At 36.4% G+C, this 18,613-nt stretch overlaps 1 protein-coding gene across 6 annotated transcripts in view; it reads right to left on the reverse strand.

Annotated features, from left to right (window-relative positions):
- ZNF704 (zinc finger protein 704) overlaps positions 1-18,613 on the reverse strand; it is a 248,339-nt gene that overhangs the window by 212,648 nt on the left and 17,078 nt on the right. For 2 of the 6 annotated variants that reach the window (XM_077167074.1, XM_077167073.1), the window contains exon 2: positions 10,282-10,309. The exons of the other annotated variants lie outside the window; for them this stretch is intronic. In XM_077167074.1, coding sequence (XP_077023189.1) covers positions 10,282-10,290 — 9 coding nt within the window. In that variant the 5' untranslated portion in view covers positions 10,291-10,309. The remainder of the gene's footprint in view (positions 1-10,281; positions 10,310-18,613) is intronic. 6 annotated transcript variants of the gene reach the window in all.

Genomic DNA, 18,613 nt, shown 5'->3' on the forward strand with positions numbered 1-18,613 from the left:
AAAGGACAAAGTGCTGTAGCAATCTGGCACTCTGTAAAAAGTGACTGCAAACACACACGGGAAAGGAAGGGTCTGCGAGAGAGGACGGGCTCTCCCCAGAGAGAAAACGGATGGGCCACGGGGGCAGCTAGAGGTGGGTAATGCCTCTGGGGACTTTGAGTAGGAAGTACGTCATAACACAGACATAGCAATGTAATTAGCAAGAGATAATGAAACCATCTCAACCTCTCAAAATCTTTTGCCTGGAGAGAGCCCAAAGTGGTGTCCTCAATGACTCTTTGACTACCGTTCATGTCATACCACATCCTGAGCTCAGACCCCATTCAGGAACGTGCAGGAAATAGGAACCACGGTGGGAAAAGGGAGAGAAGCAGAAAGAGGAAGTGTTCCACTCTGGCACATCAGGCCTTGCCCTGCTCTGGGTCCCACGCAGCCAGTCCGACAGCAGCAGCAGTCTTCTGCAAGCAGGTGGGATGCTACACTCGATCTCCGCACCAAACGCAGAGAATGAGCCGGCAGGCCAGATGCCACGCCCAGCAGACGTTTACCTTTCCACCTGCTAACATCCTACTCTCATCTTCAATTCAAGATATGAGTCAAAACACAACTTCACGGAAATCAAGAAACGAATCCCGTTTACAATCGCAACTAAAAGAATAAAATACCTAGGAATAAATTTAACCAAAGAGACAAAAAACCTATATAAAGAAAACTACAAAAAACTGCTAAAAGAAATCACAGAAGACCTAAATAGATGGAAGGGCATACCGTGTTCATGGATTGGAAGACTAAATATAATTAAGATGTCAATCCTACCTAAACTGATCTACAGATTCAATGCAATACCAATCAAAATCCCAACAACTTATTTTTCAGAATTAGAAAAACCAATAAGCAAATTTATCTGGAAGGGCAGGTTGCCCCGAATTGCTAAAAACATCTTGAGGAAAAAAAAACGAAGCTGGAGGTCTCGCGATGCCGGACTTTAAGGCATATTATGAAGCCACAGTGGTCAAAACAGCATGGTATTGGCATAAAGATAGATCTATCGACCAATGGAATTGAATAGAGTGCTCAGATATAGACACATCTATGGACATTTGATCTTTGATAAGGCAGTCAAGCCAACTCACCTGGGACAGAACAGTCTCTTCAATAAATGGTGCCTAGAGAACTGGATATCCATATGCAAAAGAATGAAAGAGGACCCATATCTCACACCCTATACAAAAGTTAACTCAAAATGGATCAAAGATCTAAACATTAGGTCTAAGACCATAAAACAGTTAGAGGAAAATGTAGGGAAATATCTTATGAATCTTACAACTGGAAGCGGTTTTATGGACCTTAAACCTAAAGCAAGAGCACTGAAGAAAGAAAGAAATAAATGGGAGCTCCTCAAAATTAAACACTTTTGTGCATCAAAGAACTTTATCAAGAAAGTAGAAAGACAGCCTACACAATGGGAGACAATATTTGGAAACGACATATCAGATAAAGGTCTAGTATCCAGAATTTATAAAGAGATTGCTCAACTCAACAACAAAAAGACAGCCAACCCAATTACAAAATGGGAAAAAGACTTGAACAGACACCTACCAGAAAAGGAAATACGGATGGCCAAGAGGCACATGAAGAGATGCTCAATGTCTCTGGCCATTAGAGAATTGCAAATCAAAACCACAATGAGATATCATCTCACACCCACCAGAATGGCCATTATCAACAAAACAGAAAATGACAAGTGCTGGAGAGGATGCGGAGAAAGAGGCACACTTATCCACTGTTGGTGGGAATGTCAAATGGTGCAACCACTGTGGAAGGCAGTTTGGCGGTTCCTCAAAAAGCTGAATATAGAATTGCCATATGACCCAGCAATACCATTGCTAGGTATCTACTCAAATGACTTAAGAGCAAAGACACAAACGGACATTTGCACACCAATGTTTATAGCAGCGTTATTTACAATTGCAAAGAGATGGAAACAGCTAAAATGTCCATCAACAGAAGAATGGCTAAACAAACTGTGGTATATACATACGATGGAATATTATGCAGCTTTAAGACAAGATAAACTTATGAAACATGTAATAACATGGATGGACCTAGAGAATATTATGCTGAGTGAGTCCAGCCAAAAACTAAAGGACAAATACTGTATGGTCCCACTGATGTGAACCGACATTCGAGAATAAACTTGAAATATGTCATTGGTAACAGAGTCCAGCAGGAGTTAGAAACAGGGTAAGACAATGGGTAATTGAAGGTGAAGGGATACAGACTGTGCAACAGGACTAGATACAAAAACTCAAAAATGGACAGCACAATAATACCTAATTGTAAAGTAATCATGTTAAAACACTGAATGAAGCTGCATCTGAGCTATAGGGGTTTTTTGTGTTTTTTTTTTTTTACTATTATTACTACTTTTATTTCTTTTCTCTATATTAACATTTTATATCTTTTTCTGTTTTGTTGCTAGTTCCTCTAAACCGATGCAAATGTACTAAGAAACGATAATCATGCATCTATGTGATGATGTTAAGAATTACTGAGTGCATATGTAGAATGGTATGATTTCTAAATGTTGTGTTAATTTCTTTTTTTTCTTTCTGTTAATAAAAAAATAAAAAAGAAACACAACTTCACACTTGCTACTGTTAAACTGTGCCCATGCCTGTATACCACGGCAAACAGTGTGGAGGAAACTATTTTCCACCAACATCACTCATATATTTGGTTTATGGACTACTCAATTCATATTCATTTAAAAACAATAACTATTATGACTATATAGTATTCTAGGGTGGTGTCATTTACTTTAGTACTTCCAAAGATCAGAATTTAGAGGAGATAGAATTTTGTAAGTAATTTTATGGGCTCCTTATGCTAACATTCTCCTTTCAAAACACACCATGAAGCCTCGACACTCCAGTGTAAGAAATGAAACTTGGTTGGCAGCCAAACAACGCTTACCATTTACTTGCCAAAGGGCAAATAATTAATATGTGGTTATGAATGTCAAAGGTCAAATATTTGTTTTTTTAAAAGTTGAAGTCTTTTGTTCATATGTTAGCTATTTGAAGACTATTCTACAGAAAGAAGGTCAAATATGAATAAGCCACAATTTATTCTCTAGCTTCAAAAGGCATATAAGTTGTTTATAGCCAGAAACATGTACATTCTTCAAGGAAAATGGCAGACAAATGATAGGCTATATAAACACCTTATGTTTCTCTGTGTGGCACACAATTTTTAAGTATATGTTAATACATTAATTCCCAACCAAAACACCTCTTAATTTTCTTATTTAAAGATCATTTTCATGGAACTCTTATAAAAGAGGTTGTATAAAAGATTTCAAAGAAGATAAAAATTCTAAGGCGTGAATATTTATTTCAACCCACACATACACCAGTCTCCTTTTTTCCCAATGATAATAAGGAACAAAGATATTTTAGTAGATCTTTGAAAAGAGTGTCTGCTTGAAAAGTAGTCATTCATGCAACAAATATTTGTATTAGGTATTACAGGCACAAAGGATAAGTGATATGTGTATGTGTGTGTATGTGTGTGTGTGTGTGTGTGTGTGTGTGTGTGTGTGTGTGTATGAATCAGAAAAATGGTCCCTACTCCTGGAGCTTGCAGTACAATGGTAAGGAGGGGCATAAATTAAAAAATCATATAAAACATTTAATATTACAATTGCAAGAGGGTACTCTGGCAGCAAAGAATACTGAGAGGTTGTGAGCACTGAAGAGAGGGAAAAATCAGCACTTAGAGTCTGGGAAGGCAACTCTGAAGAAGTGATGATTGAAGAGGGAGAACTAAGTAGGTGAAAAGGCAGTTGTGGCAGAGGGGGCCATGCAAGTTAAAAAACCTGAAAGAAACCACTGCAGCTGGAGACCAGAGTTAAGAGATGGTATGGTGTACTGAGATGAAGAGGCCAGAGCATGCAGGGTCTTACACGAACAGTAGAGCCTGTCCACTTGATCCTCAGATCACGCAATCCATGGAAAGGTATAAACTAGGTGATACGATCAGAACTGCCTTTTGCTCTGGCTAAAGGGTACGCACTGAACTGGAGGGAGGCTGAGTGGATAGCGGGGCTGAATAACGGTCCCCAAAGACAGCCACATGTGAATCCCTGGAACCCATGAATGTTACCTGATATGGCAAAAAGAACTCTGAAGATATGATTAAATTAAGGATCTTGTGATGAGAAGATACTGGAATACCTGGGTGGACCCTAAATCTAATCCTGAGAGTACTGATAAGAGGGAGGCAGAGGGAGGTTTCACAGTAGAGGAGTTTCACTGGCAGTTAGAAAAGACAAGGAAATAGATTCTTCCTTCAGAGCCTGCAGAAGGAACCAGCAATGCTGGCTCCTGACTTTAGTCCAGTGAAACTGATTTGAGACCCATGAGCTCCAGAACTGTAAGAGAATAAATGTGCGTTGTTTTAAGTCACTCAATTTGTGGTAATTTATTATAACAGGAAACTAACACAGGCAAGACCAGTTAGAAGGCTGGTCTCGATGGTGGTAGCAGAGAGGGTAAGAAGACTTACCTGAGAAACACTTAAGAGGCAAAATCAACAGGAATGGATGCCGGATTCTAAATGGCGTGGGGGAAGGTAGAGGCGAGGGAGTCACTGAGAAGCATTTATGTTCTGTATTTCTCTACAACAACAAATTCCAGACACTGACCGAGCAATAAGATTTTTGGCCCCACTTTGGGGGTCAAAGATCTGATAAGGGATTTAAAGATCTCAAGGCACGCAACAAAAGTTATTTTTCTCATTTTACTTTCCTTTGGAGTTTTTACATTTTAAAAATATGCTTCCATTATGGAGAGACAACTAAAAGTCTTAGTTATTAAAATGTTTCTGAATGCGAAAATCTGGAATATTTCTTGACTTTTTGATGTCAAGGAAGCCTGAGCACTTGAAGAGCTTCCCATGAATAGATCTGAATGGAAAACAGAGAGGACCTATTTGGACCACAGCCTTCTAATCCTACTTGCTTATATATTTCTGCTTCCCTCCATAAATTGTCAGCCTCTCAAACTAGGCCACCAAAAGACTAATACATACAGAATAACGTATATTTTTACTACTCCATGGCTCTTCCATCCTACGTGCACCCTTCGTGACATCTGCAGTGATTCTGACCCATGGAGCTCCAGGGACTGCCACACAAATTCTATGTCATCAGCAGGGCCCTGTTTGATGCCAAGTCTCATGCAGATCATTTCCTGCACTTGCAGTTCAATTTCTTTACCCCTGAAGCTGACCTCATTGATAAGAATAAGCGGGCTACATTTGGGAAGTTCCAGCATTTGATGAAAAGTAGTGATGAAAACTGCCAACCAAGAATTCTATATCTGGCAAAACTATCTTTCAAAAAGAAGGAGGGATGAAGATATTCCAAGATCAACAAAAGATGAGGGAGTACATCACTAGCCCTACAAGAAATGTTCAAGAGAGTTCAGCAGGCTGTGAGGAAAGGGCAACAGACAATAGTTTGAAGCCACATTAACAAATAAAGATCTCCAGTGAGGATAAAGACTTGAGAAAATATAAATGCCTGTACTATTGAATTTTTATTTGTAACTCCATTTTTTGACTTCTTACAGGATCTAGAAGGCAAATGCACAAAATGAAATGATAAATCAGTGGTTTGGGACTCACTCATAATGAATAAAGCAGGTCATCTGTGACAAGAACCACATAAGGATGGAAGGATGGAGGGTACAGGAACACAATTTGTGCTTACATTGAAGTTAAGTTAGTATCAAAGTAAACAAGATTGTTACAGATTAAGCCCATGGTAACTGCAAGGAAATACTGGAGATATGCAAGCTCACAGACACAGAAATTAGAGTGCAGGTTGACAGGGACGGGCAGAGGGCAAAGAACTCGGGAGTTAATGCATAATAGGTATAGGGTTTCTGTTCGGGAAGATGGGAAAATTTTAGTAAGGAAAGTGGTGAGGGTGCTGCAATATTGTGAAAGTGATTAATTCCATTGAATGGTACACTTGGGAATGGCTGAGATGGGAAAATTTTATATTGTTTAAGTTCTCACAATTAAAAAAAAAGAGCAACTAAAGAGTCAATGACAATTGCAAAACACAATCTTGGATGGGATCTAGCAAAGGAGGAGAAAAGGCTCAAAGGGACATTTTGGAGATTATAGGAAAAAACTGGAAAAAGACTAAGTTTTATACCAATGTTAAATCTTATGAATTTGATAACTGCACTCAAGGTGATTACATAAGTGAATATTCTTGCTCTTAGGAAATGCATAGGGCAGTATTAAGTGTTCAAGAAGCATGATGCATATAGTCTACAATGAAGTGTTCAGAAAATGGCTTGATAGATGGACAGACAGAAAGAATATGGCAAATGTGGTAAAAAATTAAAATTGGTAAATCTGGGTATCTGGAGGATAGGAGTATGGTGGAATTCTCTGTATGGGGTATGCATTATTTTTGTAACTATAGGTTTGAATATATTTCAAATTAAGTTTAAAAAAATGTAGTGCTGACTTGACATGTTATCTTTCTTACACCAGTTGCCTGGCTTAAATAAAAATGAACCACAGTATTCTGCATTCCTCTTTTAAGGATAGCAATACTCCACTTGTTTAAATACCAAACTTCTGTTAACATTTCCAAGAATCTGGAAGATCTTTTAGCAGTGTGGGAAATACCTGTCTTAAAAACAGAGTTTACTGTTAGTAAAAGGAGTTAAGAAGACATCCTTAGAACCATGAATTCAGACTTGATTACAAAGTAAGATTTCAAAGAAGAAGAGGCACACCCAATGCTCCAAAACAGAGGAGGAAGCAAAAAATCTGCAAAATTACAACAGTGTGGAGCCTTTCATTCAAAGATTAATGGCCCTGAATGACATAAACCGTCCCCATATTAAAACAGCTGCGTATCTGATGCTCCTGCATCACCACCTTTGTATTAATGAAGGGAAGTGAAGGGTGTACTTCAGCTTAGGAACATTTTAATACAAGTAGTTAACTGGAAACAAGCCTGTAACCTCTGCTATGCCAAAAACCATTTGGCACCATTAATTTCTAGTAATAATAAATAAAATGAATAACATAATTTTGTTTTCTATACTGCTGAGCATTTTTCCCAATGTTCAAGATTTGTAAGTACTGACCATACAGCTACCTTGTATTGTGGCCAGGGAATACTGCTCATGAATCACACATTGTTAACTCAGACTTTTTGGTTTTGCAGCTATCTGTATCTATACCCAGGTAATGCATGGCCATACTGATACCCCTGATATATTTGATTCATTGACTAGTGACTTGCAAATACACTTCACTGATTTTTATTTATTTATTTATTTATTGTGAAAAATAACATATATACAAAAAAAAAGCAATAAATTTCAAAGCACACTGCAACAATTACAGAGATTTCAGATTTTGGTATGGACTCAAGTTCTACTATTTTAGTTTTTTCCTTCTAGCTGCTCCACGACACTGGAGACAAAAAGAAATATCAATATAATGACTCAGCAGTCATACTCATTTGCTAAATCCTATCTTCTCTGTTATAACTCCACCTTCTCCTGTGATCTTTCTTCTAATCTTTAGGGGTATGTGGGCTAGCCCCATTTTAACTTTTTCACGTTAGAAAAGGTTTTCAATAAAATGGGATGGGGGATGGAACTAGTCGATTGTCGGGAGAGGCTGGCCTGTTTGGAACTTATCTGGCCTAGAAACCCATCTGGAGGGTATAGGTTTCTGGAAAGTAATCATAGCACATGGAACCTATGTAGAATCTCAGATAAAGCCCTAGGTGTTCTTTAGGGTTGGCAGGATTGGTTTTGGTTCAGGTTGGGCAAATCATGATGACTAGCAATATCTAGGCTGAAGCTTGGATAAGAGTAGCGTCCAGAATAGCCTCTTAACTGTATTATTTGAACTCTCTCGGCCACTTATTTGTTGCAATTCTTCTCCCCATTTTGGTGAGGAAGACGTTGTTGATCCCACAATGCCAGGGAGACTTTCACCCCTGTATGTCATGCCCCATATGACGGGGTGGGTAATTATTTCACTTGCAGAGTTGGAGTTAGAGAGGCCAACCAAAGACCTCCTCTCTGGAAGTAACTCTTAGGCATAACTATAGGTAGGCTTAGCTTCTCTGCTATATAAATAAGCTTCACAAAAGCAGGCCTCAAGATCAAGGGCTTGGCCTTTTGATTGGGAGTCCTTAATGTCTTACATAGTATCAGGGGTTTCCCTGGTGGAAAAGTTTAATAGTTCCATATTTTTTCTCCCATCACTGATGTTTTTTTAAACAACCACTCTTGAATGTATTCTACGTGAATTTTCAACACCAACTTAGTCATTTCATAAGCAGATAACTTTAAATTATAATTGACACTTTATCTTAGAGGATAAGAATTAAAAAGACATTATAGACTTGTTAACTCAGTTTTTAAAATACAGAGATTTAATAAATATTACACACATACAGGTCTTAATTCTTCTATTTTGAGGATTCTGTTACTTACCAGTTAATTAAAGAATGGATTCAGGAGATCTTTGGTGTTTACTGGGGGACTAAAGATATTATCTCAAGTCAAGCAGTATAGCTTCCATGAAAAGTTAAATAATATCTAAGTCAAGCAGTTAATTACAGTATTGTTAGAGCTCTCAAAGTCTTTTTTAGGCCGACTATTGAAGCAGTTAATGTTTTTGGTTAATATGTCTTCTTTAAAGTTGGATTAAACCTCTCCAGAAAGCCTTAACCCCATTTCTACTCTTTCTGACTTTACTGGAGGTAAAGAATAATGGGCCACTAAAGATACCTAGGATAGCAATACTACAAGACACAAGAGCAACACACCCAAAAGAATCACATTACTATATACTAACAATGAACATGTGGATAACGAAATTAAAAATGTAAAACTACATACAATCACTCCAAAGAAAATAAGATGCTTAGGTAAACTTCAAACAAAAGCATACGCCGGATCAGTATGCTGAAAAATCACAAAATCTGATGAACGAAATCAAGAAATAAATAAGTAAATGAAAATACATGTTAATGGAATAGAAGATCTAAGAGTTAATTAATATGTCAGTTCTCCTCAAAATTGATCTATAGGTTTAATGCAATTCCTATCAAAATCCCAGCAAGATTTTTTATAGATATAGACAAGTTTATTCTAAAGTTTATATGGAAAAACACTGTACCTAGAACAGATAAGACCATTTTGACAAAGGAGAATAAAGTCACTCTACCTGATATTAAGGCTTACTTTATAATTACTGTACTGAAAACAGTGTGGTATTAACAGAGAGACAGATCATAGATCAACAGAAAGAACAGAGAACCCAGAAATAGACCCACACGATATGTCCAAATGATTTCTGTCAAAAGTGGAAAAGCAATTCAGTGGAAGAAAGAAAGCCTTTTACCAAATGGGGCTGGAGCAATCGGACATCCAGAGGCAAAAATATGAACCTCAACCTAAACCTCACACCTTATACAAAAATTAGCTAAAAATACATTACTGGTAGGAAGGTCAGATTTTACGGCCACTCTGAAAGAGAATGGCACTTTCTTATAGAACTACGCATGCACATGCACTTAACCATGAAACCCAGCAACTTTACTCTTGGGCTTTACTCCAGAGAAATGAAAACGATGTTCACACAAAAACATGTATATGGATACTTTCACCACCTTTATTCACCATTCAAAATCTTTGATCGAAACAGGAAACAACTCAAATATCCTTGAATGGGTAAATGGTTAAACAAATTGTGGTATATCCATACCATAGAAAACTGCTCAGCAAAAAAAAAGAATAAACTATTAACTAGTTCCATCTCCCTATCTCATATTATTGACAGCCCCTTCCAACATGAAAAAGTTAGAGTGGGCATAGCCCAAATACCTCTAAAAGAGTGGGAGAAAGATCAAAGATGATGGTGGAGTTATACAGATAAGATGGGGGTTAACAAATGAGTATGGATCCTGAATTCTTATATTGATATGTCTTTTAGTCTCCAGTATCTTAGAGCAGCTAGAAGTAAAAACCTAAAATTGTGGAACTGTAACCCGCACCAAACTCTGAAATCTGTTCTACAACTAACTATTGCAATGTGCTTTGAGATTTATGGCTTTTTTGTATATATGTTATTTTACATACACACACACACACACAAAAGTCAGTTGTGATAATAAATGCACAGCTATATGGAAAAAAAAAGGAATAAACTATTGATACTCACAGCTTGCATGGACCCCAAGGGAATTAGGCTGCATAACAAAAAAAAACAATTTCAAAAGATTATATACTGTATGATCCCATTTATACAACATTCTCAAAATGGCCAAATTATAGAGAAAATATATAAAGGACTAATGGTTGCTAGGAATTCAGGATGGAGAGATAGGGAAGAGGTAGATATGATTATAAAAGGGCAAGTGAGAGAAACTTAAAACACACACACACATACACACAAGTGTATGTAAAACTGGTGAACTCTAAATAAGGTCAGTAGATTATATCAATGTCAATTTCCTGGTTATGATATTACACTAAAGCTCTACAAGATGTTATCATTGGGTGAAGGATGTACAAGATCTCTTCTTACAATTGTGCGTGAATCTATGATTATCTCAAAACAAAAGTTTTTTTAATTTTTTAGGTTAAAAAAATAATGCTTAGTCTAATCAGTCTAATCACCCCCATTTTTCAGCTGAATAAAGACACAAGCCATAAAAGAGCATTAAATTATTAGTTTTAGAGTTATATCAAAAATAAGAATCGGGTTTCGGAATTTCCAAGAACAGTGATTTTTTTTTTCCATTATGCCATAGTCTTTAACATAAATAAATAAAATAAACATTACTATTCCATCCCATGCTTTTATTTTAAAAAAATTAAGAAACCTTCAAGCAGCTGAAAACTGAATTGAGGATACCTTCTCTAGTACAGAATGATATTAAAGAAATAATTAAGCCTTAAATTCAAGCTTTGTGTGGTTCTAACTTAAATACAATAAGAATTCAGAGAAAAAAGATATCCAACTTCTATTTGTCACATAATAATACTATAACTTCTGAACAAATCCAAGGCAAATAATTTCATTTATATGGAATAATCCATATAAAGGCCTCCTTAACCAGGTGCCCAGATTTAATCCCAAATATATTCAATGCTCAAGGTACCATATTCTGGTGGAAGGTTGACCACCAAAGGAGAAGTACAACTAATGGGTAGCAGGCACTATTGTGCTGCCTTCTCTCCAGTGGCAAGCACAGCAAGGCAAAACATCCCAGGAAAGATCCAGTCCTTTTCCTCACAGAGATAAGCCACAGGCAACACATCAAGCCAATCTGCGGAGACGCTTCTCTACACTCTAGATTACATTCATTGCTACAGTACCGTGGGGCTCAAAGGGGACAAAGGCACTGCTATGGTATTTGGTTCCATGTGAAGACTATAAATGTTACAACCTAACACTGTAAAAGGGCTGGAGAGCTGGGCTCTGCACACTGGGTCGACTCCATTGCCACTGTAATGGGTGGAATAATCAAGAGCAACATCTGGACTCTGGCTATACAAGCAGATTTTCAGGTTTATTTTCTTGGCTCTGAAGACATTGGATTTATGATTAAATCTGCATGGGAATTTTTGTTGTTTTTGTTGTTACATGTAAGGATCTTGTTGCACAACTTACATGGTCACTGAAATATGTTTCTATTAGAATTTATTTTTTTCTCTGGCTCCCAAAAAAATATTTGCTTTTTACTGTTTTAGGAGCATAGCATTAGAATTCCATTAAATTTGCTGTTTTGTGCTAGTTTTTTCTGAAATATTGTATTGTATTCATATGCAGTGGTAACTTTTTTTTTTCCTTAGGATTGCATTCAAATTTATTTTAGCACTGCTGGTTTGGTATCTTTATATCCACTTTACCTACATGTACTGTATATAAATTTATTTCTAAACATTTTACATCATGGCTTGCTTTTTAATTATAGCCCCACATGCATGGTAGGGAATTAAAGTCACCAGAAATTTGTCTCTTTTTTTTCTTTCCTCTTAGTTCTCTCTAAAACCGAAATGGGGCTGCTTAAGCATTGTGCTTTTCAGAATGAGTACTTTAGCTCTTCACAATGTACTATTTCAGTATTGACATGATCACCACTTTAAAATCATTCATAAAACAAATGTGGGACAAAAAAAAAAAACTACTTAATGTTCCCCCCAAAACCTTCCTCATAAGGTATAAATGCATCTCACATGAACATGGGACGCTGGCAAAGACAGCAAGACGGACACAGTTCTAGTACTTCAGCTGCCGCCCACTGCCCCTGGCACTCTTTCCTTCAGTTCCCAGGTCTTCGGCTCCCAGAGACCTGTTTTAGTTTGGTTTGGTTTGTTTGCTGCTAGAAGGCCATTCACTGCATTCTTCACTTTACTATCTCTTTTACAGACTTTAGACTTAATCCAAACATGCACTCCAAAGCCTTCCTGGACTCCCCTAAGTAATGTTCCCTTTTTTCACAGTGTGCTCCCAGAACACTCTGGAATTTGTTATGTACAGAACCCAAAAGGCTGTACTGTAAACATCTGCCTAAATGTCTGCCTAAATGTTTCCCCTGCTTGCCAGGTAATGCTGCAGGTGGGGACACGGGAAAGTAGCTGACATGAAGCTGGCTATGAGTTGAGCAGGCTTACTTTTTCCATGCAATAAGCTAATCAGACCCAGCCATCAGCCTGCTGAACTGGACTATTAATTTGTTTTTGGCAAACAGGGGCAAGTCTATTCTAATCATCTGGAGAAAAGGCACTGGCCTTTTATTGCAGCCAACCCAGGAAGGGGTCTCTTTGAAATTCCCTTTAGAGAATAAAGGCTGAGAGAGGAAATGATGTTCCTTCACAATGCTGTGTGTTAGTCACGTGAGGAGTACAACTTGATTTCCTGGTAGGTGAATCTAGGTGGCGATCCCACTTAGGGAAAAATAGTTAAGAAAGGAATCCAGTCCCCTCAGCCAGTGGGGACCCATTGAAAAACACATGCAGTGTTAGATGTCCAACATATTTTGGACACTAAGGTTAGAATTCCATCTCTTGGAACTTTAAGACCTACAGATAGAAAGGAAGGGCCGAGAATGCAATATGGGGCCTTCCTGACAAGAAGTCTTAGACAATTCTTGAGAATGAATGAACTTATTTGGGGTTGTGCTCCCATGTTGTTGTGCTGATGGTAAAAATAAAGATACCATAATACCATCAACATTAGCGCAGATATGCCACATAAATCCATTTTTTTTATAATTCTGTTCTACATATATATTCAGTAATTCTCAATATCATCACCTAGTTGCATATTCATCATTTCTTAGAACATTTGTATCAATTCAGAAAAAGAAATAAAAAGACAAGAGAAAAAGAAATAAAACAATAACAGAAAAAGAATCAAGAATTGGGAGAGAGAGAAAGGAAAAACAATGATGACGGCTTGGACGTTCCTGGGAAACAAGATGAGCATCAGTAGTTGGATATGGGTAAGTGGAAGACTAAGGCAAGAATGAGTCATAATGGAAGATGTCAATTTGAAAATCTTCTATAAATATATGGCAGATGAGATAAAGACAGGGGAGAAAATCTGAAAGTATTTAAAGTCTCAAGATTATGGCCCTCGGGACGACAATAGCTAACATGGAAAGGATAGGGGCAGAGAAAAAGTAGAAGCAACTATGAAAATTAGGAATGAGCTATTCTGAAAAAGGAGGAGAAAAGGAGACCTAAATGCTAGTACCAACTCCGCTACTAATTTATTAAGTGACCCTGAGCCAATCACTTAATCTCTATGGCCACAATTTCATCACAATTCCATTTTGGAGCAACATTGACTACCAAGCGTGTTATAAGAAATAGATAATATATTGTCGAACAGTACAAGGCACTGTAAAACTTCAAGATGTCACAAATCCAAGGGTAAAAAGAAGAACAAAATCATTTATTTTCATCACAAATTTTCTTTAAAAAAAGGTAATGTCTTCTCTTCTGAGTGATATGCTCCAAGCCCTATCTATTTTTTTTACTTCTATTTCCCAGAGTCTTCCTGTCAAACACACCAACTTTTTAAAAAGGATACACCAAAAATACTTAGCAAAACAAGAATGTCGAGGGACTCCTCTGCAAGGGGAGATAATTTGAGAAACCTGCCCAACTTTGACATTGGCATCATATTCTGAAAAATTATTTTTCAAACAAGGTTTTTAAGATACAATACTAAAAAAGGCATTTCCATAAACAGCTACAATTCCATTTCTCTTTAGAGCAGACTAAAACTGGAATATCAACTACTACCTGGAACTAGCCACTAAGTTTAAGTTTAAAATTCCACGCCCTTTTGCTTAGAATTACAGATACAACAAAGACCAAAAAAAAAAAAAAGGAAGAGCAAGAGTCAGCAAATGAGTTAAGACTGGCTTTGCAACTTCATTATGTGGCCTTGGGCAAATTATTAACCACTGCCTGTCATGGGCAAATTATTAACCACATTTATAAAATGAAAACTATGAATGAATCCTGTACTTTGATTATCCTTGCAGTTGTCATATCATATTTGACTATTTCGCCCACTAGACTGAATGTTCCATGAGAACCATGTCTTTCTTGTTCAATAGTACATTCTCTGCACCCCATAAAGTGGCTAGTACAGAACAGGAACTTAATTAATGCAATGTTTTGATATCCCCCAGATAAAAATGACAGCAAAGGAAATTTAAGTATTAATCTACTTTCTTAACGGTATCTTTTGATAAAGTCTAATTTATCAATTTTTCTGGGTCATGTCTAAAAGTCTTTGAATACTCCAAGGCTGCAAAGACATTCTTCTGTGTTTTCTTCTAGAAGTTTAAAGTTTTAACTTTTACATTTAAATTCATGATTCATTTTGAATTGAATTTTTTAGATGGTATAGTTGAGGTTCTTTTCTCCCCCCACATGGATGGTCTTTTCAGGACCATTTGTTGAAAGATTTCCTCAGTGTATTACTTTAGTGCCTTTGTCAAACTACATCTATGTAGGTCTGGCTTGGAGCTCTCTTTTCCATTGTGTGAATCTATCTACCACAGTAGCAGGCTATCTTAATGACTCTAGCTGTACAGTAAGTCCTTCAAAGTAAGCAAGTATTATAACAAGTAGAGTATGTCCTCCAATTTAGCTCTTACTTTTCAAAACTGTTTTGTCTATATAGGTATTTTTGCAGTTCCACATATATTTTAGATTAGCTTGACAATTTCTCCAAAAATCGTAGTGATATTTTGATTGGGATTGTGTTTAATCTATAAATCAATTTGGGGATAACACCTTTAAAATATTGAGACTTCTAATTGGTGTATCTGGTTATTATATCAGTTCATCTATTTAGGTCTTTAATTTTTCTCATTCCTTTTCTGTAGGTTTTACATAGTATTCTTTGCACATCTTTCATCCATTTTACCCTCAAGTGTTTAATTTTTTATGCTATTGTAAATGGTATTTTTATTGCATTTTCCAAAGGCAATAATGCAAATGACTTGTGTAAACTGAGCTTGTATAATGTGACATTAAGTTCATCTATTAGTTTTAGTAGTTTTGCTGATTCCTTACGATTTTCTTTGTACATGATAATGTCATCTAAATAGAGATAGTTTTACTCCTTCTTTTCCAAATATTTATGTCTTTATTTTCCTTGCCTTACAATACTGGATAAAACTTCCAGCACACATTTTTGGGTTTTTGTGTTTAAAAGGGTTAGATTGGACATCCTTCTCTTGTTTCTGATATTAGTGGGGGAAATGGTCTTTCACCATGAACTATGATGCCAGTTGTAGGCTTTTTTATATACCTTCATCAGTTTGAGGAATTTTCCTCTTATTTCTAATTTTCTGAGAGTTGCAGTTTTTTTTAAATATTTTTATTATGAACAATGTACCGATATACCAACATTCTTGACACACAATCATTCTTAACATACAAACATTCTTGACATGGTTACAATCAATGGCTTGCAATATCATCACCATGATTATTTTCTGAACATTTGTATCTGAGAGTTGGGGGTTTTAAGATCATGAAAGGGTGTTGAATTATGTCACATATTTTTTGCTACATCCATTGAGATGATTATATGGCTTTTCCCTTTCAATCCACTAACACAGTGATGTACACCAACTGAATTTTGAGTATTTAACTAATCTTGCATTCTTAGACGAAAAAATCCTTGGCCATCACATATTATCCCTTTTTATATGGCTAGATTTGATTTTCTAATATATTGTTTAGTATTTTTGTGCCTACGTACAGGAAAATCTATAATGTTCTTCATTTGTAGTGCCATTGTATAGTCTTAATATCAGGGTTACAATTGCTCTCATGAAATTTGTTGGGAATATCCCATCTGCCTCTTTTTTCAGTGAAGGTTATTGTAAGATTCGTATTATTTCTTCCTTAAGTATTTGATAGATTTCACTGAAGAAGTCATTCAGATGTGGAGTTTTCTACCTGCAAAGGTTTTAAATTTTAAATACAATTTCTCTAACAGATAATGGATTATTCAGATATCCTGTTATCTTCTGATCAGCTTCTGTTGATGTATATATTTTAAGAAATTTTCCCATTTCATCCAAGTTGTTAAATTTACTGGCATAAAGTAGTTCAAAATATATCCTTATTATCCTTTTAAAATCTGCAGGATATGTGGTACACCCCCTCTTTCTTTACTGATGTTGACCATTTGTGCTTTCTACCCCTTTGTAAATTAGTCTAGGTAGGGATTTATTGACTTTACTGATCTTTTAAAAAATAAGCTTTAGGTTTCATAGATTTTCTTTTCTCTTTATCTGCTTTCTATTTTATTGATTTCCCATTGTATCTTTATTCCATTACTCTTCTTTTTCTAGCTGCTTTTGATGAAAGACTGGATCATTGATGTAAAGCTACACATTTCCCTCTAAGCTTCTACAAACTTTGATAAAATGCATTTTCATTTTCAATTAGTTAAATCAGTTTTCTAATTTCCCTAGTGATTTCTTTTTTATCCTCCTATTTAGAAGACTGTTGAATGGTATTAAAATATTTTAACTTCATATATTTTCATTTATATGTATTTTAATTTCAAATAAACTAACTTTTCATTATTTATTTCTAATTTGATTCCACTGTGGTAGAAGAATATACTCCATATGATTTCAATCCTTTGAAATTTAGTGAGACTTATTTTCCCTCTAGCACATAGTCTATCTTGGTAAATTTTCATTTTATACTTGAAAAGAATATTTATTCTGCAATTGTTCAGTGTAGTATTTCATACATGTCAGTTAGGTTAGGTTGCGTGCTGTTCTGTTGTTTAAACGTTCTATGTTCTTACTTTTTTTTTTTTGGTCTGCCAATTCTAACAGATAATTCAGAGTAATGCAAAGTATCTACCTATAGTTGTGAATCTGTCTATTTCTCCCTTTGAGTCTGTAAGTTTTTGCTTCATACATTTTGAAGCTTTACTATAAGGTATATAAATACTCAGGATTTGTATGTCATCTTAATAAATTGATTGTTTTATTTTATCACCATGAAATATCCCTCTTTATATCTCTGATTATAAGTTTTAGGTCTTAGGACAAAAATGTGACCCGGATAGGGAAGTTGTTTCTAAGAGGGACATACAATGTATTTTGTGTGTGTGCCAAAGTGAAGAGGTAAAGCATGAGACAAGACTGATAAACTCAAAGAGTCACTATTTTGTGTAGAAGGGAATTTCTCAGAGGTAGGTCAGGGATTTTTCCTCTGTCCTGTCTCCTCCACAATCCGCTATTGGTACAAAGCTTAGAGAACCACGCTAAGCAATGGGCTATGATAGTGGGAAAAGGGGTGGAGAAAGAACTGGTGCAGGCCTGCTGCCCCTGGAGCTCACTCCCATGCCACTCGAGCCTGCTATGATTTTATATTTGCTCCCCTGGATATCTTCAACTTGGGTCATGCTTCCCCCAGGACGCCAATAGTACAAGCTACTGACATTTGTTGTGTATTCTTAATTTTTCATTGTTTTCCTTATATAAATGTTTTGATTTTGTATTTTTTCATATTTTAATCTGAGAAGCCCTCATTCTGCACTGTGTTCTCAAATGCAATAGCAATTTCAGAGATAATTCAGCAGCAGTTCCAGGTCTGCAGAGCAGGAATAATTTTACCCCCAAAGAACAACTTTGACTTTCCCTCTTTCTACTGGATGATTGAAAATGACCCTGAACAGAGAGGTGGTGCAGAGAGGTTAGAAGAGGTCAGAGAGGAAACACGGAGCACAAGGCCTGTACATACAGAGAGTTAAGGATTCTTAATCCAAACCTCTAATCCTGAGATACTGGCTCCCTTTACACATGAGATTCTCTTTCGTTAGCTCAGGCTATGTTCATAATGCATGAAGGTGTATGTGTGTGTGTTTTACATATGCCTGCTTATGTAAACATCTCAAGACAGAGTTGGGTAAGCAAGATTTTAAGAATGAAACTTCCTGTACTTCCTGGGGATATATGCTTGGAGCAAAAACTAGAATCTTTAATCTT

Source organism: Tamandua tetradactyla, chromosome 6 (genome assembly GCF_023851605.1).
Source record: "Tamandua tetradactyla isolate mTamTet1 chromosome 6, mTamTet1.pri, whole genome shotgun sequence".
NCBI classification, from domain to species: Eukaryota; Metazoa; Chordata; class Mammalia; order Pilosa; family Myrmecophagidae; genus Tamandua; species Tamandua tetradactyla.